Source organism: Lynx rufus, unplaced genomic scaffold (genome assembly GCF_022079265.1).
Source record: "Lynx rufus isolate CCGP_SWC_20201006 ecotype Redwood Valley unplaced genomic scaffold, mLynRuf1.p SCAF_4, whole genome shotgun sequence".
Classification (NCBI taxonomy): domain Eukaryota; kingdom Metazoa; phylum Chordata; class Mammalia; order Carnivora; family Felidae; genus Lynx; species Lynx rufus.
The window spans coordinates 111240094-111265799 of NW_025814856.1; the positions used below are offsets into that span (position 1 = coordinate 111240094).

General features: G+C 34.5%; 1 protein-coding gene across 3 annotated transcripts in view; it reads right to left on the reverse strand.

Moving 5' to 3' along the window:
* SNX13 (sorting nexin 13) overlaps positions 1-25706 on the reverse strand; it is a 133993-nt gene that overhangs the window by 60989 nt on the left and 47298 nt on the right. For all 3 annotated transcript variants that reach the window (XR_006965231.1, XM_047096695.1, XM_047096694.1), the window contains exons 3-9: positions 25142-25244; positions 23350-23439; positions 22287-22408; positions 6850-6971; positions 6656-6757; positions 5325-5413; positions 559-642 (exon numbers count right to left, since the gene is read on the reverse strand). Coding sequence is in view for 2 of the 3 variants with exons in the window: in XM_047096695.1 (XP_046952651.1) it covers positions 559-642; positions 5325-5413; positions 6656-6757; positions 6850-6971; positions 22287-22408; positions 23350-23439; positions 25142-25244 (712 nt within the window). In the remaining variant the exon portion in view is untranslated. The remainder of the gene's footprint in view (positions 1-558; positions 643-5324; positions 5414-6655; positions 6758-6849; positions 6972-22286; positions 22409-23349; positions 23440-25141; positions 25245-25706) is intronic.

Here is a 25706-nt window from a genome sequence, read left to right on the forward strand (position 1 = left end):
CACACAAAAATAATTATAACTACTAAACTTAATAATCACTAACCCTTTGATATGTCTGCCAGGATGAGAAAACTATGAGTTAGCTACTTATATACACACTAAGCAACTTACAGAAACAAACCTAAAACACACAGGCTCCCATTCTCAGTCCAGGTTTCCTACCCCATTTTCCTCCACTATATAGCATAAAACATAAAGTACATATATTTAAGTAGTTCAGACCACAGCCGTGTTTGAAACCAAACAGCAGCTTTTAAAAGTACTCATAATCTATACACTACGTCAGGAAAACATCCTTTTTTTAAATTTAAATAAGTGGTAACAATACCAAAATTGTGAGAGGATTATCATATCAACAAACTTTTTACAATGAATTTGTCTAGCACATTCAACCTATGAGCAAACAGAAATACCAGAAACATAAAGATTATCTATAAATATATTTTTACCTAATTTATTCAATAAATTATTGCTTGATCATCCTGATCCCCAGATATTATTTCTAAATTTTAAAAAAAATGCTTTAAAAACAGAGTTGTAATTTTAGAAAGTACATACCATCCATATGATATATTGATTAATATAATCAGGATCACTGAGTTGATTTATTAATGGAAGAAGAACTCCTCGTGCAAGGATTTCCTGGACCAAAAATGTAAAAAAAAAAAAAAAAAAAAAAAAAGCAAATTTAACTTAATATACTTCTCAAATCAATAGCATAATGTAAATAACATAATGCTGTTACTTAAGAAAGATATGACACATGTAAAACTTGATAATCAACACATCTTATAAAAAGATGACCTAATACACCTCAGTTAAAATAAATGAGATAAAGCTACCTGTATCAACTTGGCTGTATCTCCACAATGACATCTAGAGTTGAGTAGAAAAAAGCAGAAGGGTATCTCTAGTATGTCAGCATTTATGTCAAGTTTTAGAAGGCAAAACATGGCACCAAGTGTCTATGAATTCCTACATCTAATTAAAAGAATAAAAATGAAGGATAATAGGAAAAGATACACACCAATTGTAAAATAGTGGTTACCTTCAAGGGAGGAAAAGAGCAACTATAGCAAAACATTAACAGTGGTTAAATTTTGGTAGTTGGTACATAAATGTCTACTGCATTATTCTCTATACTTGTCTGTGTTTGAAATTTTTCCTAAGAGAAAATAAAAAAATAATATGGTAATATAATTATTCATCTTTCTCTAGAACGTATCTTCTCATTCTTTACAACTGTTTACTCTGCAACCTATTAAAATCCTGCCCTTGACTACAGAATGAAATCCAATCAAATTAAACCCTGATCATTCCAGCTGAACACTTTTTTACTTACATGTTTAAGATAACACTCGTGCCCTGAATTTATGGCATTTATCATTTATCATTCCCCATGTAATTGTGTTATCTTCTACTTCTCTGAAACACCACAAATATCCAGGAACCTTCTGTATAGAAGTGACGTTTATTAGTTGATCTACTGATTTATCTATCTTCAAAAATATTTACTCAAGGTCATTGTCTTAAACATGGCAGGCATTTGATAAATATTAAAGGAATGGAAATAAAGCAAATTAAGAATTTAGTGCTGATCCTATTTATATCATATTTTCACCCATTATTAATCTTCATCCTTTTACGCATGTGATATCTAAATTTATAAAACACCATTTCTTAAGAATACTGGAAAGGCTAAATAAATGTCAGTTTAACAGGATGTTTGACTTCTCTAATTAAAGGACCAATTTATTTATTCCTTTTACCAAGATCTCTAACTTATCTGGTTCATTTTCCAGTATAATAAGTTCATAAAGGTAGCCTTCACTTTATTTTCCTTCAGTGAGTTATCTTATATACATTCTACTTTTTGTAAGCTGTGCAAGTCTCTGACAACTATTACCTAAGGATGAATTAACATTTCCAAAAGGCATCCATGAAGGTTCCAATAACTCTGTTTTATAATTCCTTTCTTTTCTTCACATTTTTTAAATGTAATCTCTACACCCAAAGTGGGGCTCAAACTCACAACCCTGAGATCTAGAGTGGTATAATCTACCAAGTGAGCCAGCTAGGCACATCTTTTTTTTTTTTTTAAAGTCATCTCTATGCCCAACGTGGGGCAGGTCCAATAACTTTTTCAAGCATCTTTTAAGACATCTTACAGTCTTAATTTAGAAGTAACTGTTTATTCTTTCAAGATTAGCTTCAGTCTCCAAATTTTAAAAATTATATAATTCATTCCTTCAAGTTATGTCTCTGGCCACATATGCTCAAATTTTAATGTTTGCTATTTTTGAGAGAGCAAGCAGGGAAGGGGCAGAGAAAGAGGGAGACACAAAATTGGAAACAGCCTCCAGGCTCTGAGCTGTCACCACAGAGCCTGACGCGGGGCTCGAACTCACACACCACGAGATCATGACCTGAGCTTGTAGTCGGCCGCCCAACTGACTGAGCCACCTAGGTGAACTCATATGCTCAAATTTTTAAATGTACTATGTAAGAAGAAAATGCCTAAATAAAACCAAGTTTTTTGTAAGTTTCTTTGCAAAATAAGAAAAAAAAAAGCGGGAAAGAATTTTGAATAGATCTAGTGATTCTTATTAGTCAATGCAATCTGTCAATCTGTCTTAGAAATTACTTTGATCTTCTAATTTGCCTCATGAAAGGGTCTGGTTAGTCAAGATGTAATCCTATGACTCAACAATTCCTATACAGGTTCTAGTGAAAGCTCTAAACATTCCAAAATAGGTAGCCTTTTCCTTAGAATTTCTACTTTGACAGAAGCGCCAGCTGTCCAATATGAAGGCTTAAAAGCTACAAAGTCACTGAGGCCATGAATCTTTAAATAAAACACGGTAATGGAAAGAAAGCAGACATGACTGAATAGCAATTATTGCAGTCAAGTTCTGTGATTTGTACAATCCATATAAAGGATCCCTATAAAGGAAATAAGTAACAACTCTTTAATCTGTTATTTAATCTGATCAAAAGCATCTTTGGGGAAAACCTGAATTACCAACAAAAGAAAACTGATCAACCATCAAGCTGAAAGAAAAAAAGAAAAAACTGATTTGCTGAATATAGTACCCTATAATTATTCAAACATAAAGAAATGAAATAATGGTCTAAAAGAGCAATCTATAGCAAAATATATTTGCTTTTTAAACAATCCTACTTATTTAAACTATAACCTCATGTAATAAGGCACATCTTCATTCACATCTCCTAAAAGTCAGTTTAATCTTCAAGAAGCTAAAGTAGCATGTACACCACAGCAGCAAGAAGGGCAAATAGGTTTCCTCTTACTAAAACTAATTCTCCTGACTGGGTATCTGCTATGTGCCAGGTGTGATGACAGCCATGAAGTACATAATGATGATACAGATATGTCCTCTGTCCTTATGGGGCTCACAGTACTACTGGCAGAAAGAGGCAGCAAGTAAATAAACACAACAACCCAGTTATAATATTAAATATGGCAAATGCTATGAAGGAAAATAACTGTTTACTTACATATGGTAATAGGGAATTATGAGGGAAGTTTAGATTGGGTGGTCAGGGGAGGCATTTCTGAGAAGGTGAGATATGAAAGATGTAGACAATTTACCCAAGAAAATAAGGGGAACCATTCTGAGAAGACAAAAAAGAGTATAAGATGGCCCTATGGTGGGGAGAAAATGGCACTTTTGGAGAAATCAGTATCACTGGAATACAGTGACTGCATGGCACAAAGGCCAGAGAGGTAAACAAGGCCACATCACGCATGGCCTTGCAAATCTCTGGAAGAACTCAAGATGTGAAAAATTTACTTGATGGTCATGGCATTGGCTAGGATGGAGAAAAGACTTAAAAGGCAAGAGAGGACATGGAAACAAGAGTAAGATTTCCATTTTGGACATTTGAAGTTTAAAAGGTCAATCGAATGGTGATTTCAGTGGGCAGCATGTCACAGTAGCCTGGGACTCATAAGTGAAGTCTGTACCAAGATATAAATTTGAAAGTCATTAGCACTTGGATGGATTTTAAAGGCATAGGAATGGGTAAGAAGAGGGCTTAGGATTAAGAACTTAAGTATTTAAAGGTTAGATATAAGAGGAGTTAAAGCATCTAAAAAGGACTAAAAAAGAGACCAAGCGAAGAGAAAAATCAAGAGAGCAATGACATGGAACCCAAGACAAGACAGAATTTCAAGAGGGAAAAGATTGTCAGCCATAAGCAAGTAGCTGAGAGACTGCCTAGCAGTGGCTGTCTAATGTAGCAGGAAGACAAAGATTCTGTGAATGAGTGCTAGGACTGACTACCAGTATCTTCCTTCAGTGGCAGTTGTGAAATCTGGCGATTGACCTGTCAGGTATTTTACCACCCGTGATACTGACTAGCCCAAATAATTGGTCTTAACAATCCATCATCTATCAGACATTTCCTAGTAAAGCCAGTCATTTTCTACCTAATTCACAGTACCACTACCCTACTTGAGAAGGACACTGAACTCAACTTAGGTAGGTACTAAGAAATTGTGTGGTATTGCTTAAATAATAACATATAAGCATAAAAGCACACCTCAGCAATCAGTATCTATTTTGCTGGATGATAGACTAAAAAGATTCTAAGCTTCCCTTTTCATATAAATTAGAAGCTTTCATTTTATCCATTCAACCAGCATAATAGTTGTAGCTAGCTAGCATTTCTCAATCATAACCAGCAGCCAAAACCAAAATATTATTCCTTTATATCCATATTTGGAATTTTACTCCAAATGTTTACATAAAGGACATAACAATTCCAAAACTACTGTTCTCATCCCACTTAATCATTTTCTAATTATAAGAAGCAGAATCTTAACTGTCTGGGTTTTTTTTAAGTTTCTATCCAGAAGTATTATTTTAATTAGCCTCATTCCAGTAAGTTTATAGGTAAAGCTATATTAAATAAAATCTAAAACACATCCTTGTTATAACCCAAAATCCCAGTATCTGACTCTAAGGGAGTTTGTCTAAGTGTTGTCCAGAGACCTCTGAGGGATGGAGGGAGACAAACACACAGTGTTATTTTCAGAAACGAACATGATGGTGTGATGATACATCAATTAACTAATGGAATGTGTGCTTCTGCATTCTTATGTTTCAAAATTTCTTAGTTTTAACTTATGATACAGTAAATATTGATAAATAAATCTGTAAACAAAAACCCATGTAAACAAAAACTCTTTGGGGTCCTCAATGAGTTTTAAGAGTTTCACAGGGTCCTGAGACCAAATATTTTGAAAATTATTACTCTAAGTTTCTTCAGACATTTATTTAATAGGAGTTTACACTTACCCTGACAAAGTATCGCATGATCTTGTTCTGGAAATCTCCAGGAGGTAGCAATAAATATAGTAAGACCTCACACAGATCCCTTAGGAATCCTAGAAATGAAAAAGGTGGCCGTTACATTAGAAAATATAAAATCTCCACCTACTCTTGATTAAAAAAAACACAAAAAGGCAGAAATAAGCAGCTGATTATACAAGTTTATTATTTCAATAATTAATTAGTCCACGTAGTATTCATTAAAGTTTTTTCACTATTCTCCAAACAGTAACTATTCATTAATCAAACTAGTATTTTTTTTATTCTGCTCAGTTTTACCCTATTTTTGAATCATTGAGAAACTTCAATTATAAAAGTGTTTTCCCCAAAACAGTTTTAGCTGTACCGCGTATTCTACACTTCTACTACAAATTACCTTGTATACGTAAAAGCTTCTTGCATATTTTAAAATATACCTGTAATTCTTCTTTCAAAGAAAGAACTTCCACTATTCTGTCAGATAATAACAAAAGAAAAAGTTATGCTCTTCTACGTTACTAATTTATGAGGGCTCAATCTACGCACATCACTCTATTTCTTCTATTTGGTTATTATTTCAGGTCAGTGCTAAGGAAATGGCAAATAAAAATTGCATTGCACAATAAATATAAAAAGGAAAGAAGAAAAAAGGATAAAAGAAGAAAACAAAAAGTTGAGCACATTGTAGAAGTCAAAGAAAACAGTTTCCACAACTACAAACGCTTTTCTGTAGTTGTTCATATGCTAACATTTCCTGGAAACGTAATTATACAGCCGATCCTGTTAACAACAACAAAAAATGTGTCAAGTAGCAAAGACTCTTTCTGACTCTTTCTCAGTGGCTATAAAACTAAAAAAAGACATCTTCAGCTAAAACTTATCTAGTCTAACCCTGACAAAGAAAGTACAAGTCCATTCAACTCCATAAATTTTATCTGAAATTATACTCATTCTTTTAGAAAATATTTTAGGGTAACAGTGTACTCTTGAAGTAGAAATGATAAACTCAAGGAGAAGATAATCTACTACAGATCATAAAAAGTAAATATACAATCATAAAATGTTTGTGCTTGCTATATCTTAAAAGAGAGGTAATCTCTAATCTCATCTTCAAATTTTAAAGATGACTTTAAAAAAAAGAATCTGGAAACTACTTTTAATAGTTAAAAAAAAAATACAATGAATAGTGACAGTGTCTACACTATGCTACCTTTCCTGTAAAAATAATTTCACCTTTTACCCTTCTATTCGTTGTTCTGCTAACTTGTCTCTAACCATTCTGCACATTGTTCTCCAAAGACTTAAATTGAAAAGAAAACCTTCTTCATCTTTGGGAGAAGTGCACACTAGATCACGGCAAACATCCTTCTCCATTTCAACTTCAACTTCAAAGAAGGTATCCACAAGATCTTCTGCTGTACCTGGACAAAGAAAAGAACAATTCAAGAAATGCAGAATAAAAAAGAAAAACAGATTTTAAAGTCCTAATTTTCAAAGGCAACAAACATATTACCTTTTGCTTGATCATCTTTCTCTGTTATCTTCTGTTGAGCCTTTCTGAATACTCGTAGGTGTGTGCCAAAATCATCTACAATGCGTGTAGTAAAATAAGGTTGCCAGTCTATTTCTTTTGACCTTATAAAAAACACATTATATAAATGTTTTAATCAGAAAGTATAAATTCATTTTAATGACTCAGAGACAACATGATCATCACAGAGACTGAATTTATTTATAATGAGATTTTGTTCAGTTAATTACTATTACATCTTAGTCCTCCCTTTCACAAGACCCAAGGTATATCAAATCTACTTGATTAGGTCTTTGAACAATATTACTTGAAATATTTTATCTGCCACAGCTTAAAAATACTTTCTAAGTGCATAAAATAAATAGAAAAATAGTTTTTCCAGTTATATCTGAAATGAGTCTGACAACAGGTATATCATGTAATTTCTCACCCCACATGTAAGAATAAATTAGGGATTCAGAATGTTTTTGCTTGCTTTTAAAAGAGCATTTGAGACATTTCTTGATTCCTTCTGAACCCTTACTGAATTCTCCACATTCTTTGCCTTAATCATACAGCCCAAGTTCTGAACCAAATACCGTCAGTAGGAGGCTGATTTCCATTTGCAGATACTAGCACTTAAAAACTTGATCATTTGAAATATAGTCCCACAGAAATAGTTTAAAGAATGATATAAAAAGTCACTATCCATGAAAAAGAGGATTACTAATTTTATTAAGCTACCTAGTACTCTATTTTAAAAGTAACAAACCTCAAGAAACATTGCTAATTTAGTACACCAGTGAAACAGGTAACAAAACAGATAAGCCAAAAACAGTTTACACCTGTCCCTGGATTAAGTGATATTTTTAAATAGTTTTTCCAGGGCTATTTTCCTTAAATTAGCATTCAACTTAATTCACCTTTTTTTGAAACAAACCAAGTAGATAAAAGAAAGAATCTACTCATGAAGATGCTGGGTGAGAGAAGAGCAAAGAAAAAGTAAACTATAATTCATTATGTTATTTACCCAAATATATGTAATAAAGAAGCTAATGAAGAAATTAACTTGATTACTGTTGCACTTCTGGAGAAATCTTAAAGGTGGCAATGGCATTGAGGACTGTAACAGACGCTTGTTTTCAAATAAAAACAGAAGTTATTAATACAGTATTTTTTTAAATGAACAACCATAATTCTGATACATACATGGGAAGAAAAAGTAAACTTTAGTACATGAACACAAAAACAAATTAACATTAAAAAGGTAACCTGCACTCAGGGATGTGAGAAGGGGTTAACATTATTTAGAGTGCTGTAAGAGCCATAGTATATAACCATATACTACATGTAATAACAATACTCAGCCTCAATTTAAAAATAAAAATTTAAATCTAGCAGTCTCTAGAGTTTTCTTTATTCTTATTTAAAAAAGAAAAAAGGGCGCTTGGGTGGCTCAGTAGGTTAAGCATCTGACTCTCGGTTTCGGCTCAAGTCATGATCTCACGGTTCGTGAGTTTGAGCCCCGCATGGGGCTTCACACTGACAGTGAGGAGACTGCTTGGGATTCTCTCTCTCCTTCTCTTTCTGCCCCTCCCCCCCTTTCAAAACAAATCAACTTTAAAAACAAACAAATAAATAAATAAATAGAAAAAAATCACAATCTGTATAAGCATATAAATAACTCAACCTTTGCTTGAGTTATTTATAAAAAATCATCCATACCTCAAAATTTTATAATAGAAATCAGTTGGTATAGGTCATTACTCATTTAATCGATACAAGGTTCATTCTAACAAATTTAGAAGCTGAATATGTAAACTTTCAAATTATATCTGTTACATTTCATGGTACAATGCAATTGATATATTTTGCTGAATTTTGCAAACAAAATACAATTTACTAATTTAAAATTTTCTTAATATTATTTGAGAAAGAGAGAGAGCATGAGCAGAAGGGCAGAATGAGAGAAAGAGAGAATCTCAAGCAGGCTCCATGCTCAGTGCAGAACCCAGCACAGGGCTCAATCTCACAACCCTGAGAACATGACCTAAGGTGAATTCGAGAGGCAGATGCTCAACCAACTGAGCCATCCAGCCATTCCAATTTACTAATTTTAGAAGGTGTTCTCAACTCACCTCAACTCATTACAGACAGCAACACTCAAAGTAAGTGAAAATAAGCAATTCAAGTACATAAAATTTATTTTAAATTTAAAATAGGGATTTCTACCTTAAAAGATAAATATGTTGAGGATGAAAAAAACAGGGAACACAGTATTCTATATCTCTAAGATCACTATTTTCTCCTCGCTTAACTCACTTCCACTGAGTATGTGCAAATTTAATGTTAATCTCAACTCAAAAGAACTCTTCTAGGTTAGGAAGATAGAAGAAGAATACACTGCTTCCCTTTGTAAATTAGGAAAACATCTACTAAAAATTTCTAGTACTATTTATCTTTTAAAACTTATGGAAATATTCTGAAGATAGTGACGTACTTTCTAAAATTATGCAATAGGTAAAAATGGAACATGAATATAAAAACCAATTAAAAATCATTCAATTTCTGTGACAGCCACACTTCCTTCTATTGATCCACATGTAGTTTTCTATTAGAGCTCTTGGTATCAATTATTCTTAAATTATATCTACAAGTCAAGGCTCTTTTCACTTTGTTTAAACTATTCCTCCACATGATTCTTATTCTAATAAAAACACTTGGATTATTACACAATAAAATAAAATTCATTTTATTACTATTATAAGCTTTCATTTCTTGAATTTAAATAAGGAGAGAATTATTGCCTATATTACCAAGGGTATAAGTGATATAGTCAAACCTACCCTGAGATTCTAAAATTTACAGGAGGCCGCTAAAGCCTTTCTGTCATATCTTGGCAAAATAGTTGCAAAAATTAAGAACGTTAACTAGAAATGCAAACAAGTAATGAAGTTTTACTAAAGTATAAGAGCAAAAACCAAACCATCAAGTGTACCTCTCTGAACATATATTTGCATGTCTTTATCTCCATTCCTACGGCCAGCATTCTATTCCTGGCCTTTTATTTTAAACGGTTTCCCATGTCTACCACCTTTGTATCCCCATCATTCTGGATCCATACAGCAGCCAGAGCGATCTTTTTAAAAATACAAATATGATAGTACAAGATAAGAGATTCAAAACCCCTTCAATAACTCCCCATGGATCTTAGGGCTAAGCTTGAACACTTTCTCTAAGAACGTGCATACCCAGGATGACTCTGCTTACTTCCTCATCACCATCTGTTCCACCCTCTTACTTCCTTTCTGTTCTGCTGACTCATGGGCTCTTTCCATTTCTCAAACTCAAATACGTCCTGTCTTATTTCAAAGCCTGTAGATACGCTGATCCCTCTGCCAAGTTTGTTCACCCCCACCCACCCTCCACACATTTCCCTTCTCTCCCTCACATTCACTTGACAATTCCCACTTACTTTAGAGTTCATCTAAAAAGTCAATTTCACTTGGCAGCCTTCCCTGACCCTCACTCTTCTCCCTCTCTGCCTTATTTCTTCAGACTAGGTATGGATCTGCAGTGATACAATGTCAAAGCACCAAATTTTCCACTTTTTATAGCACTTACAACCTACAGTGAAATAATTCAACTGCTAGAGATGAATTTAATTGCTGAGATAAAAACCTCAGGAAGCCAGAGACTTTGTCTGTTTTATTCTGTGTTCCTTTTATTCACAAGGGTATCTCCCATAGCTAAACAGTGTGTTGAACACTGGAGGCACTCGACGCATACTGATTTATGGATTCCTCTTTCAGGGTCAAAACACTGTTGACAAGTGTCCCAAGAGAGACAACATGAGGCACACATGACGGTTCCCTATTTAAGTTCTGAAATAGGACACAAAGTGAGAAGTTCTTCTTGCCTTTCTAAATCCTAAAGTTACTTAATGCTAATACCAAAACAAGACAATGAATATCCCAAATATGGGGGCTGACAATGAGATTATATAAATTACATCATTGGTTCCATCTATGCTAAGCAGTGTACAGCTCATCATCAGTAATGCAAAAAAAACACACCAAAATCAAGTAACTATTTCTGTAAAAGAGCACCATTACATTAGTTGTGAAATTCAGCAAGCCACATCACTTCCCAGGGTTTGTTTTCTCTAAGGACTGAAGAGTTTTAAGAGTCCATGATTATATAACCTGAATATGCATCCAAGCATGTACAACACACACACACACACACACACACACACACACACACACACACACACAGGACATGGAAAACTGGTAACTGGTAAGAAAATGAAAATATCTGACCAAAAGGAGTCATAAATATATTTCATTTTAACATATATCATATAAACTTTCAACATAAAGTGAAGACCTTATATTTGACCAAGGTTTTGCTAAGTGATATATCAACGTGGCTTTTGTCTTTAATAAAAGGTTCCTACACTGCAACAGTTTGGTGCCCGATTCCTTTTAAAGAGTATAACTAAAGACATTTGTGAACAAATCTGGATGCAGAGTCTTTCAAGATTTTCCACCAATATTTCTGGGGCACCTGGGAGGCTCAGTCAGATAAGCATCCGACTTCAGCTTCAGGTCATGACCTCACAGTCAGTGAGTTCAAGCCCCGCGTTGGGCTCTGTGCTGACAGCTCAGAGCCTGGAGCCTGCTTTGGATTCTGTGTCTCCCTCTCTCTCTGCCCCTCCCCCTGCTCATTCTCTGTCTCTGTCTCAAGAGTAAATAAATATTTTTTTTAAAAAATTAAAAAAAAGATTTTCCACCAATATTTCATTACTTGTCTTGTGCACACCTGATTCAACTATAATCCATTTAACACCTAGCTTTGAGTAAAATCCAATGCAAAAGGCAGTTTTCATAGAAACTACCTTGCCATTCTCATAGTTTTTCCAACTATGTAGGAATAAATTAAATGATGATTACAATAAGCTTAACTGGGATACACACATCTGGACAAATACAACTTTCTTTTTTAACATATTTGGTTATCTTTCTCCTCTAAATCACACCTGTTCAGCTCACAACACAGACCAAGTGGACCAGATATTCTGGAGGCCAAGCATACTTTTGAGAAACTTAAAACTCAAAAGATGGGAACAGGAGCGGACATAAATGCCAGAAAGTGGTCTTTTCACCCAGCTTTAATGCTAAGGGCATAAATCTGTATGTCTTACAAAGGGAATAGAGAATACTGGTTAACTGAAATAAGTTAAGAGAATTGCTACCACAGCAGTACAGAATTGGAAACATACCAAAATTAGCTGAAAATTTTACTGACAATAACTACACACAAAAGTAGAGGTGAAGTGTTATGCTGTAATTTAAACGGATTAAATAAAGAAGCTACATTTAAAACAAATCTTAATGAATGAGTGGTATTGAAATGGGAGAAAGACAGGATATAGGAATGTGCAAAAGGAGGGAATAAGCATGGTGCGGTGGATGTGCCTGACTAAAGACGGGGTGGCTGTTGGGTAGTAAAGGCAATCTTCACATCCGTGGCAGAATACTTTCCTGGGAATGGTCTTTTATGTCAAAGGGATAAAAGTAAAAACTGATTTTCCCACACACACACAAAATCCTGTAATAAATGTTGTGTTCCTGATGACACATTTTTTTTCAGAAATAACTACTAAGACCCTATTTGAATACAGTAAGAATGGCACTGAATACTGCATAGTGTGTACGTGTTTAAGTGTATATGTATATATACACGCACATACATGTACATATCTGAAGGCTTTTTAAAGATATATTAACAAAGCAATATAATAAACAATCACATAAAATTATAATAATATGTATTAATCTCCTATATCATCTCTTTTACCTTCTATTTTTAAAAAATGGGCATTTGAAAAAAAATCTTTACTGTAGTAAAATTCCTACTTTTTCCTGGGTAGATTTTAATAAGCAAGAATCTTAGAGGAGATTTTGAAAAATGTTTTACTGCAGTAGAGGGCTTTTGATCAACTGATCCAAAGACCTCTTTTAGTGAAAGTAGGTGGCCTGTTAAAGAAGAATCCCTTCTTGAGCCACTGAATCAGGCAGTAACTTCCCCCTCATAATTCACTATCAGAAAGGATACACACTTTAACATAAACCTTAACTTGTTTCCAGCCTTCAGGAGCCCTTGAAGGACTACTTTGTTACAGTGTCCAAAGCTTCAGCCTGAAATTGAATTTGAGCAGGTTTTTAAGGCACAGAACTGTAAACTTGCTTCTAAATCCATTAAAAGAATTACCCTTTGTGCCATCTCAACTTACTCATAAATACATGTGACCGGATATGAATAAAATAATGAAACTTTTTTTTCACATTACTGAATTTACATTAAATTTACTATTACTCTTTACCATAATCCTCAAATACATATAAAAGAACTGAATCATCAACCACACAAGGAAACAAGTCTCACTGCTTCATCATTACAAATCTGTCTGCTCCCTTCATTGGAAGCACCTTTTCCCAGCAGGGGAAAAAAAAGAAAGTGGGAGAGCCAAATGTGCACATTCCTTTTCTAGTTCCATGTTCAGTGACTGCCTGCCAATAGCTTAAAATCAACCATGGGAGGAATATTTACACTTCACAAAACTTAGACTTCTAAAACGACAAATGTATTGTTTTCACCATTCTATAAAGAATAGCAGCCATAAATAATTTGGATAATAAAAAAATTTTAATTTTCAATGATACAAGACTTAACCATCGAGAAAAGATTAGTCCACTAAATGTCTTTTATGTCTAAAGTCAAGCATTCTTCCTAACCACATAGAAACATAATAAAAAGTATAAACAAACTTTATTATCATTCTACTCTAAGACCTCCTACTAGTAAAACAACAGACTAGAGGAGCGCTTTAATTCCTAAGTAAATTAAATTTCATTAGCAACATTAGACACTATAAAAAGTAACTCCCCAAATGGTATCCAAAATGTAAGGTATGACAGAGTATGTGAGTGCATGTTTTGAGGATGAGGTATGACTGGAAAAATAAAAACAAACCGACACTAGTACAACCTGACCAAGGAAGTCTTAGTGTTTTAGAATTTCAAGGGATCTGAAAGTCCCACCATTATAGAGCCAGACTTCAATTACTTCTTCTAGATCATACAGTTAGTGAGATCAAGGCTTTAGTTTTTTTAATTTTTTTAAAAAGGTTTGTTTATTTTTGAGACTGAGAGTGAGCACAAGCAGGGAACAGCAGACAGAGAGGGAGACACAGAACCTGAACCAGGCCCCAGGCTCCACACTGTCAGCACTGAGCCCGACGGGGGGAACCCACCCACTGTATTCTCAAGAATAAATGAACATTTAAAAAAAATTTTTTAATTTAAAAATAAATAAATCAGGATTCTTAATTTTCCATTCAGTGTTTTATTTACTGTGCCTTAATAACACAAAACCTCCTGACTCTTAAAGTTATAAGAAAACTAAAAAAAATGGAAAAAAAATTTAGCCATGCAGTTTTATGTAACCATATTAAGGGAAATTATATTTAGTGAACTCTAACATCACATAAGATGTTCAATTCTACATCCTGTGCCCAATGCTTCAAAGAGACCAAAGATCCAGATGTTCTAAAGGACACAGATCTCAGAATACAATGAACAACTTAGAGAAACACACATGAGGCACACACTCAGCTATTTTAGAGGGTGAGTATAAAGAACACAGTGATGGAAGCCTTAATCAAGCTGCAGGAAAGGAAAAGAAATAACCTAGGGCTAAGTGTGCATCCTCTTAGATATAAGGTTAAGTATTAAAATATTAAAATAAACAAGCTTTTCTAACAAGATGTACCTGACAAATGAAACATTCCTAGACCCCACAGTAAAATATATCAAAATTCTGTAGGGAAAAACAAGTCATACAAGTCATAAATGGACCTCAATCAAGAAGAATTTGACTAGTTACTATTTAATCACATATAAAAACACTACTTTGAGCATTAGTTTCCAGATCACTTCCCAAAGAAATAAAGGGATGTGGCTGCCATCCTAGATATTTTTATTGCTCATTACCAAATGTTTCTATCTTCGGTCTCTGGCTATAAAAATAATACAGTCTCGGGGCGCCTGGGTGGCGCAGTCGGTTGAGCGTCCGACTTCAGCCAGGTCACGATCTCGCGGTCCGTGAGTTCGAGCCCCGCATCAGGCTCTGGGCTGATGGCTCAGAGCCTGGAGCCTGTTTCCGATTCTGCGTCTCCCTCTCTCTCTGCCCCTCCCCCGTTCATGCTCTGTCTCTCTCTGTCCCAAAAATAAATAAACGTTGAAAAAAAAAAAATTTAAAAAAAAATAATACAGTCTCATTCTGTAAAATGTAATTTCTTTCCTTCCTTTTTTGTTTTTTAATATTTATTTATTTTTGAGAGACACAGAGAGACAGAACACGAGTAGGGGAGGGGCAGAGAGAGAGGGAGACACAGAATCTGAAGCGGGCTACAGGCTCTGAGCTGTCAGCACAGAGCCCGACACAGGCCTTGAACCCACTAACTGTGACATGACCTGAGCCAGTCAGACACTTAACTGACTGAGCCACTGAGGTGCCCCAAATGTGATTTCCTTCTTTTAATTTTCAGCATCAGCCTTAATCAGCCATAATCCACAATCCAAAGATCAGTTAATATTTTAGTGTATTTCCCATCAGTCTCTTTGGTATGCATACATATTTATGGTTTTCTTACATGGCTAAAATCATACACTATGTTGAATAATTTTTACTCTAATGTATTTCCTATTAGTTTAACAATGCTTCCTAAATATCTTAATGACTACAAAACTAATTCAAGAGTCAGAAAACTTGTTTTCTAATGAGCCAAACGGCAATTTTTTTTAGGCTTTGCAGACCACACTGTCTGGGTCACAACTAGTCAACTCTGCTATTGTAGCACAGGAGCAGCCATGGACAAAAATGCAAACAAATGAGTGTGACTGTCCAATAAAATTGTATTTACAAAAACTGTCTACAATATACTATACTTAATAAAATTACTGAATAACTAATTTTAAAATGGGGAAAAATCTGAGTAGACATCCTCTAAAGATGCTATACAAAAAATAACTCATAAGCCCATGAAAAAATGCTCAATACCAACACCTTTCAGGGAAATGCAAATCAAAACAATTATGAAATACCACTTCACACGCACTAAGACAGCTGTAATCAAAAAGACAGACAAAATCACAGAATGCCTGTCTGGCACAATCAAAAGAGCCGCAACCCTTGATCTCAGGGTCATGAGTTCAAGCTCCATGTAGGGTACAGAGGTTACTTAAATAAATAAAACTTGAAGAAAAAAGAAAAGACAAAATCAAGTGTAGGCGAGGATGTGGAGAAATCAGAACCCTCATAGTGTAGTGGTGAGAATATGTAGCCACTTTGAAAAACAATTTGCAGCTCCTCAAAGGTTAGAGTTACCATATGACATAGAAATTCTACTCCTGTATATCCAAGAGAAATAAAAAAGTAAGTCCACAGAAAAACCTGTACATGAATGTCCACAGTACCATTCTTCATAATATCCAAAAGGTGGAAACAATCCACATATCCACCAGCTGATGAATCCACATGTCCACCAACTAATGAATAAACAAAATGTGGTTTATTATCATATGACAAAATAAATAACAAATAACAAATAACTCATAATCCCATGAAAAAATGCTCAATACCACTACCTCTCAGGGAAATGCAAATCAAAACCATAATGAAATACTGCTTCACACCCACTAAGACAGCTGTAATCAAAAAGACAGACAAAATCACAGAGTGCCTGTCTGGCAGTTGTTATTTGTTATTTCTTATTCAGCAATAAGAAAGAATAGTAACATATGCTACATGGATAAACCTCGAAAACATTATGCTAAGTGAAAGAAAAAGAAGCCAGTCACAAAAGGACACATAATTAGGAGGAACAGAAATTAGGTAAGGGTTACCTAGAAATAGATACTGGGGGGGGGGGGGAGGGGGTGGGGAGGGGAATACAGGGAGTGAATGACAGTAGATACAAGGTTTCTTGTGGGTCATTTACGTGTTCTTGAAATGACTGTGATGAAGATTGCATAACTCCATAAATAAAAGCCACTGACTTTAAGTGGTTAAATTGTGTGATATGTGAATTATATAATATACAATTAACAACCCCTGTTCTATTCTACATATGTAAAAACATTAAGTTATTTTCCCTTCTTTTAAATACTTAACGGTTCCTGGGACACCTGGCTGGCTCAGCTGTTGGGGCGTGCAACTCTGGATCTCAGGATTGTGGGTTCGAGCCCAACACTAGAGATCACTTAAAAATGAAATCTTTAAAATAAGTAAACAAACAGATAATCCTAATTGTTTTTGCTGTACTGTAGTAAATAGGACAATAATCATTTTTTTAATTAAAGTCTGTTTTTCTTCATTTTTTATTGTTTATGTATATTAGAGACCGGGCATGAGCAGGGGAGGGGCAGAGGGAGAGAGGGAGACACAGAAGCCGAAGCAGGCTCCAGCCTCTGAGCTGTCAGCACAAAGCCTTACAAAGGGCTCGAACCCGTGAGCCATGGCATCATGACCTGAGCCAAGTCAGATGCTTAACTGACTGAGCCACCCAAGTGCCCCTGATTAAGGTCAGTTTTAAGCTAAGTCTTCAAATGGCAAAGAATAGAAAATAGCAAAAGAGTGTACAACTTTACTGATACAAATGTCCATTATCTGAGTTGTGCTTCCCTTTTGGAGGAGTCTAGGAACACATGATCTATTACTTCTATGACAAAGGTTGTGAGAAAAATGGCTAAATAATCAGAACATATCTCCCATCATTCCAGAAAGAGCGCTATCATTAGTATCCACTGAATCCTGGAACATACATAGCCATACCTCCTCCTCCCACAGGAAAACCCTTTAGGAAGAACACAGCCGTGGCATTAGAATATATCTCTTTTCTACTGACCTTGGGGTTAAGGGGAACAGAGGTGGAGGAACACAGTTACCATATTTACCTTTGAGCGCAACTAGGTTACTTGATTACTTGTATTTCCCTACGGCTTCTACTATACTAACCTTATCCCCCTTCTCAGAACTTTGCTCTTTCCTAACACGTCCTCCATCCCTCTCTCTATCCCACATATCCATTCTTGAAGACCAGTTTTAACCTTAATCCACAAGAGGTCTTCATTAGTTACTTTGGTCCATTCTACCTCTACATAAAAATTGCTCTTGGGACGCCTGGGTGCTCGCTCAGGCAGTTAAGCATCCAACTTCTGATTTCAGCTCAAGTCATGATCCCAGAGTCATGAGATCAAGCCCTGCAACGGGCTCTGTGCTAAGCCCCTCCCACACTCATGTGCACCCTCTCTCTCTCAAAATAAACTTCAAAAAAAAATTGCTTTTAATACCACACAAATGACTACTTTGTTGCTCTATATCTTAAGTGCTTTAATTTGATCTCCCCCCCCCACCCCTTGCCCCCCAAACAAAGGTAAAAGAATCTGTGTATATATTCTAGGAACATAGTAAGTAGCAAAAATTAAGTTACATACAAAAATTAAATTAACATACACTGAACATTTACTGTGTACCAATCCTATGGTATTTTAAATGCACTAGTACCATATATAAACATTACAATAACCCCATGGGATAATTATCCCATTTTACTGATGCAGAGATTGAAACAGAGAAAGTAACTTGCTCAAAATACCACTTACTGGCTGATAAATATTCCATGAAATGCTTTCTGAACATCATCTCATTTGCCCCTCACAACTCTGAGTTTGCTACAAATGTTATTATTTTACATATATGGTAAGAAATCTTAAGTACACTATAACTCAATGGTACAGGTAGAACTGTAATACAGATATCCCAGAGCTCTCAGTGCTGTATCATAGTATCTTATTTGAAAGAGGAATAAAAATACAAAGATTATCACAGATTCATCCCCTAAAGCTCCAGCCTAGTTCACACCCAGGTTCTACCACAGAGAACTCAAGTGTGCTCCATGAAGGTTCCCATCCCTAAACTGCTACTAGAGTAATAGATACTAATGTTAATACAAGGTCCTCTCTCACATGTGATGTCATGTGATGTCATTTAAACCTAACAACCTGATAAGAAGATATGAGTTATCGCCAGACTCAAAGAATTTATATATTCTGTTCATTCAAGGTCTTACAGCTTAATAATAGCATTAAAGCTCAAAATCAGGACTTCAGACTCTTCATATGTCTTTTCTTCCTACTGTGTCTCAAAATTAGCTTTACATTTTATGCCGATACTCTGTAATTGTTTCCTCAAGGTAATGAATAAATATGACCACCAAAATGGAGGGCTTCAAATTTTTTTCTGGGTTCATAGGCCCTTTTTAAAATGAAATCTGTAATCACCCAATTAAAAAAAAAACAGTTGTGCATACACTTTCAGGGCTTCATGGGCCCCTATACAAGACTGTACCTTGAAGGGCAGAGGCAATAACTTAATGCTCCTGTTACATGCTCCAGAAACAACAGACAGCACAGAACAAGGAACAAAGTAGTATTCAAGTGACTGCAAACAGACCTAATTTCCATACTATCATTGAAAACAATCATGGAGACTCTGTAAGACATACCTTTTAGTAGTAAAAGAAAAACCCAACATAGAACAAAAATAAAGTCATTCACATGGATGACACAATTACTGAACCTTACTAAATACCAGGGACTTGACTTTGTATCATTTTTACCCTGAAAACAGCCTCAAAAGTAACTTCGTTATTATCAGTCTATTACAAATGAGGAAACTAAGGTTCAAAAGGAGAGGATTTATTTGTCCAAAAACTTAAGGTCAATGAGAAAGCAAAGATATAAATTCAGGTCAGTCCAGGATGAAAGAAACCTGACTCTTTCTGCAATCACCCAAATATTCACCTTGATAGCATACAATGTTACAAAAGGGGGAAAAGAATAAAAACAAAACAATTTATTACATGAAGGGTAAAGAAAAGGTGGTTTGGGGGATCAAAAACAGGGAAAGTAGTGCAATGAGAGGTAAAAAGGGGGGAAATTAGGATGAAAATCTAAAGTTTTTTTTTTGTTGTTTTTGGTTTTGTTTTGAGATAGGGAGCATGAGTGGGGGAGGGACAGAGAGAGGCAGAGAGGGTGGGGAGGGGGAGAGAGCCAGTGAGCAAGCATCCCAAGCAGGCTCCACACTGTCAGCAGGGAGCCCAATGCAGTGTTGGAACTCACAAACCATAAGATCATGACCCAAGCCAAAGTCAGCTACTTAACAGGCTGAGCCACCAAGGCACTCCTAAGATGAAAAATCTAAATCATGACATATCTGGTAGGGAAAGAAAGAAAGAATACTAGACTGTGGATAATCTTGGACTAATCAATCTTTCTGGACCTTAGCTTCCTCATCTGTGAAATTATAAATGCTGGAGGGCGTTAAAAATTTAAATTTCAAATTCCTTCACAACTTTAAAAACATTTTCACAAGTGTTATTTTTATTACATTCCATCAAATGGGGATTCTGTTTTATTCACTGCAGTATCTGCAGCACCTGGTTGGTACAAAGTAGGCACAAAATATTAGTTGAATGAATTAAATAAATTTGATGCCAACAATAACCCTGTAAGGAACACAGAACAGGGAAGGTATGATTATGCTTATTTCACATACGAGAAAAACAAAGATTCAAAAAGTTTAAAATACTTGTTAATAGTTCCATAGCTAAGTAGCAGAGCAGAATGCAAACTCAAGTCTCCCAATTACTAGTTCAAAGTTCTTTCCAGGTCTAAAATTTGTTAGATTTCAATACATACTTAGGCAGTCAGATACATTAATAATGGACTCTTATTTCTACCTTTCCAAAGGAAGAAAAAAAAAGTCATTAGGATGATGTTACTATAGAAAGTAGTGAATGACTGATTCGGAAGAGTTACCTGAAAGAATGAATACCCAATACTCAATAATGTTATATATATATGAAATAAAGGAGATAAAATCCAATCTCTGACTTTTTATCATACCTTATTTTTGGTGTTCCACAGGGAGCGTACACTTGTAATGATGGCTGGCTACTGGGCAAATGTTTGCTGTTAACACTGAGGGAGAAGGAGTTCAGATCTATCTCTACACATAAGGTTATTATTCAAACCATACACATTACTGCAGGCTTCCCCAGTGACCTGAGGCTGAGGAACTAAGCTCCTACTCTGAAGCTCAGGATTAAATGAGTTACAGCTGAAAAGTCCTGACAGGGTAGCATGAGCTGGAAACATCTATGTGCACAGAGATGAAAATGCCATACAAGCCCCAGGGCAAAGCTCTAATTCTCCAAGGCTGTCAGAAGTACAAGATTGTATTTCAAGAATTTAAGTGGGGAAGAAGAGGGGTTGGCTGAAAAACAACACCTTCAGATTTGCAAGTGTACTGAAGGCCAAGGCATGAAACTTCCTGCCTTGAGGCTACAGGCTGGTAGGAAAATCTGTGTGTGGAGTGGGTAACAAAATCCTTCAATAAAAAATTTTAAAAAATGCAAACTCATCCAAACATAAAATCCTTTCTTTCAAAAATAAGTAATTTCTGGATATGAAATGGCCACCCAAAAAAATCAAGTAGTTTCAATACAATAGAGACCAAAATATTTTGTCATACAAAAGGTAGTATATAAGCAAGTTTTGTAAGGTAAGAAATTTAGTATATCTCCTAAAAATTTCTTAAAGCAAACTTATCAAACTACACTCCCTTCTGAAAATAAACTGAATATTCTCCACTGACTTAATGATCCTTTGGTTTCTTCCCCCCCTAAAAGCACTTCTACTAGGTACGTGTCAAAAGTAAAAGAGTAGTTATACTGAAACTACTTCCATGGCACTAAAATAAAACAGAGTATCTGGATAAGAGGGGGGAAAAAAAGGTATTCTCAATAAGTGGGGTGAAAGTCACATGACCAGACCTGGATGAAGAAACTTACATCCAGACAGAAATCAAGGCTTAATCAAGATCAACATCCTGTAAATATAAAGGTTAAAGTTAAAGAAGTATAGGTTTTTAGAGCTCCAGTTCTATAATCCGAGTGTTATCTCACAATAATAACTACTGTTCTACTTACCTTTTTTTAAAAAAATTTTTTAATGTTTATTTTTGAGAGAAAGAGACAGAGTGAGAAGGAGGGAGGGACAGAGAGAGAGGGAGACAGAATCTGAAGCAGGATCCAGGCTCTGAGCTGTCAGCACAGAGCCCGACATGGGGCTCGAACTCACGGACCCTGAGATCATGCCCTGAACTGAAATTGGCCACTTCACCAACTGAGCCACCCAGAAGCCCTCTACTTACCTTTTAACAATCAATTTCCCCCTTCCATTTAAAAGTCATTTTCCTTACTGGTATAAACAATATATTTTAAATTTTTCTGCATCAAACAGTGACCTTACCTAGTAGCAAATTGAATGAGTGCATTTTGAAGAGTCTGCCTAATTTCAAGAAGAAAAGATTCATCATCACTTAGTGTATAATACCAGTACTGGACATAATCCCTCAAGGAAAACTGGATAACCTAAAACAAAAATATTGGGGAAAAATACAGCTTTAGGATTTAAAAAGGATCAGTGGCGAATTAAAACCTGAAAGGATTTTTTATCAATTTATATTTACTCTCTACACACTAAACTGTGATTTAAAAAAAAACTGCCTTATCTGTGGTCAATCCCCACCCATATTCAGGTAAAGACAGAGTCTGCAAAAAACATAAATTTTCAGTGCCATGATACAATCAAGAGTTTAATTAGTTCAATGGAATGAGGTGCAAAATAATACCAAATGACCCTAATTCTCAAAAAGAAACCTCTTTTCCAAGATTATATCTTCAAATATACTGCAGTCAAATTACCAAAAAAGACAAAGGAGTTCACTTAATTCTAGGACCTTGGATACTGCAACAGTATTAAAGCAGCCTATAAATAGCAAATAATACAACTTGATGTGTATTATTTTTGAAAATCAGGTATACTAAATATGGCGCATCTACAAAAGAAATGTTAGAATTTTAAAGTACACATAATACTCATATAATTAAATAAACATCAATGAAAAATATCTGGGAGGAGAAAAAAAATTTGTAATCTAATTTTTAAATATTTTTTTAATCAAATCAGGTATATCCATTTAAAAAACAATAGGAAAAAAATATCTGATTTACCAAACCACTAAGCTTGTTCATCAGCTAAAGAGCATTTTAACTTTAAAATCATTAGAAACATTATCAAAGAAACTTTTGTCTAAACGCAAATTCAAACAAAAGGCTTGAATATTACATAAACCCCTTCATTATGAATGATTTCTCAAATAAGGTACCATGTTTAAATACAGGATCCAAGGACAGCATAATAAATTTCCAGCATATTACATATATAACAAAAAATATTTCCTAGTATTTTCAAAAGAAATAAACCTTATTACACAATACAAGGTAAGCAAATACCACAAAGGAAAACTCACTTGCTGAAGAGGTTCATCAATTATATTGGCACCTGTCAATCTTCTATCAATCTTTATAGTCCTGGCTTCTCGTTTCATTTCTTCTAAGCACTTAAAGAAAATAATAACATTTTACTGCACAGTTTCTTAATTTAAAATCTCTATAGTTCACTTCTAACTGAATATTCATTGTAACTTTCCTGTCATCTTCAAGTCAGTCAATAATAGCCCTATTTCTTAAGGCTCTGGTATAAACCAAACACCAGCTCTCAAAGTTTCTCTAACAAAGTTAGACACCCAGAAAAAAATTCTATTGTTATCCTCAAAAATTTTTTAAAAATCAGCAAATATTATTTATAATGTGAGAAAACTGAAAAGATATTGTTGCTGTATTTCAATTAAACTTCAAAGCCCTAAGTTAGTGTTTCAGGTGAGTCAAATTAATAATTGTCTTTATTAAACTCTCCTCTTCTCCCTTCCCAGCCTATATACACAGCTGCCAAATGAATATATTTTAATTAACTTTATTTAGGGATGATTTTTAGCAACTAAAGAAAATGAATTCCTCTATTTCTCCGTAGTCTTCAGAAAGATCAGTGGACTCGAAAAACAGTGAAAATCAGTGGGACACTCTTCAATTAAAAATATGAACAAATAGCAAAGCACAAATATATATATATAAAACATAGGCTTCAAATTATAACATGCAACTGCTAAGACTTTTTTCATAAAACATACTTATAAATCATTTTAGAAATAGCAAATGAAAATCACTCTTCTTATATGATGTACTAAAAAACAGATTATAAGACTTAGCTAGTCTTGACTGTTATTATTTCCATTTAGGATATTAATTTTTAACATATTTCCCATCCTATATTATGTACCATTCCAATGAATGAAAAGTAATGGATGGCTAAGAAACAATCCAAAAAGAAAAGGTCCATTTCCTTGAAAAGATTTGTGAGCAAACTCAAAAGAATACATATTAACAGGAATTCTAAAGGAGGGCAGAAGAAAGTCTCAAAGAGATTTTAAATGTTAAGTATTAGAAGAAAAAAAAATTATTAATATGAAAGTTACTAGGATGGGGTGAAATTCTTTTATTTCAGTAATATAAAATAATACTGTATATTACTATCTCTGCATCTCCTACATCTTAGCACATAATGGACAAGTTAATAAATGTAAAGTTAAAATACAGGTATCAACTCCAGACCATTTGTCTCTCTTCATACAAGATGAGACAAACCATCCTGAATACCCAACAATTGAAGGCAATGCAAATCTGAAGCTTATTTATAATACTGAATTCCAATTTATTTTTATAGGTTATGATATAAAAAATAGAAATATACCAACATTCAAGATGTTGGATATATATATATATATATATATATATATATAAAACTGGGCCTAAATTATTAAAATTATAGATACTGCATAGCCTAACTGCAAGCTGTATTTTCCAAGTCAGTTAAAGAAAAGTGCCCATTTTCTTCTCTCCGGTTTCTATGTAATTTACTTCATTCCAAATTTTGAAATCTTATGTTAAGATAGCAGGATGAGAGCCCAAATTTCTATCTTTTCCTAAAACTTGCATTTCCACTTTTTAACATCTAACATTAAAAAAGTTTTCCAAGTAATCTTTTAAAAATGCATTTTCTAAGCATGATCAGGAAGTCTCCCATAAATTGACAGTGAGCGTTAGTGAATTACAGGAAAATCTGCCAAGCCATATACAGGTGATCACATTATCATCACCGCATAGAAAAGGACTTTGAGGTTTCACACATTCCTTTACTCTATTTACCTTAGGAATCCCAGTGGATGTTGGAGGAAGAAATGAGTGTTCACACTGTTCTAGGTACTTCTCTGAGTTTGTTTTTCCAAACAGGAGAGTAACCACAAAACCCCTGGGGGAAAAATTAATTTTAGATACAAAAATAAAATTTTATTATAAGTTAACACATCTATTACCAAATGTATTTTTCAGGTTTAATAGATGCCCTGTCATTCACTAAAAAGTCAGTTTTTGACTTTGGCAAGGCAAGTAACTGACAATTTTGTTATGTTCTGAAGTTTAAAACAACTATAAATATTTTATGAATTTACACAAGAGTGCCTTTCAAAGTTTTTATACAATATACTTCATAAAGAATCCCGGGCAACAAGTTCAAACTTTAGGAAAGTCAGCCCTCAATAAGTAAGTAGGTTAGCTAACCAAAGACAAATAGGATCTAAATCCATAGCTAAAATCACACATTTCTGTAGTTAACTGATTAATGTGAGATAGTAATATAATTTCCACTATGGAAATAAAATAAATAAAGGCTATACAGGAAAAAAAGAGATTTAATTTATAGTTTAAAGTCAGA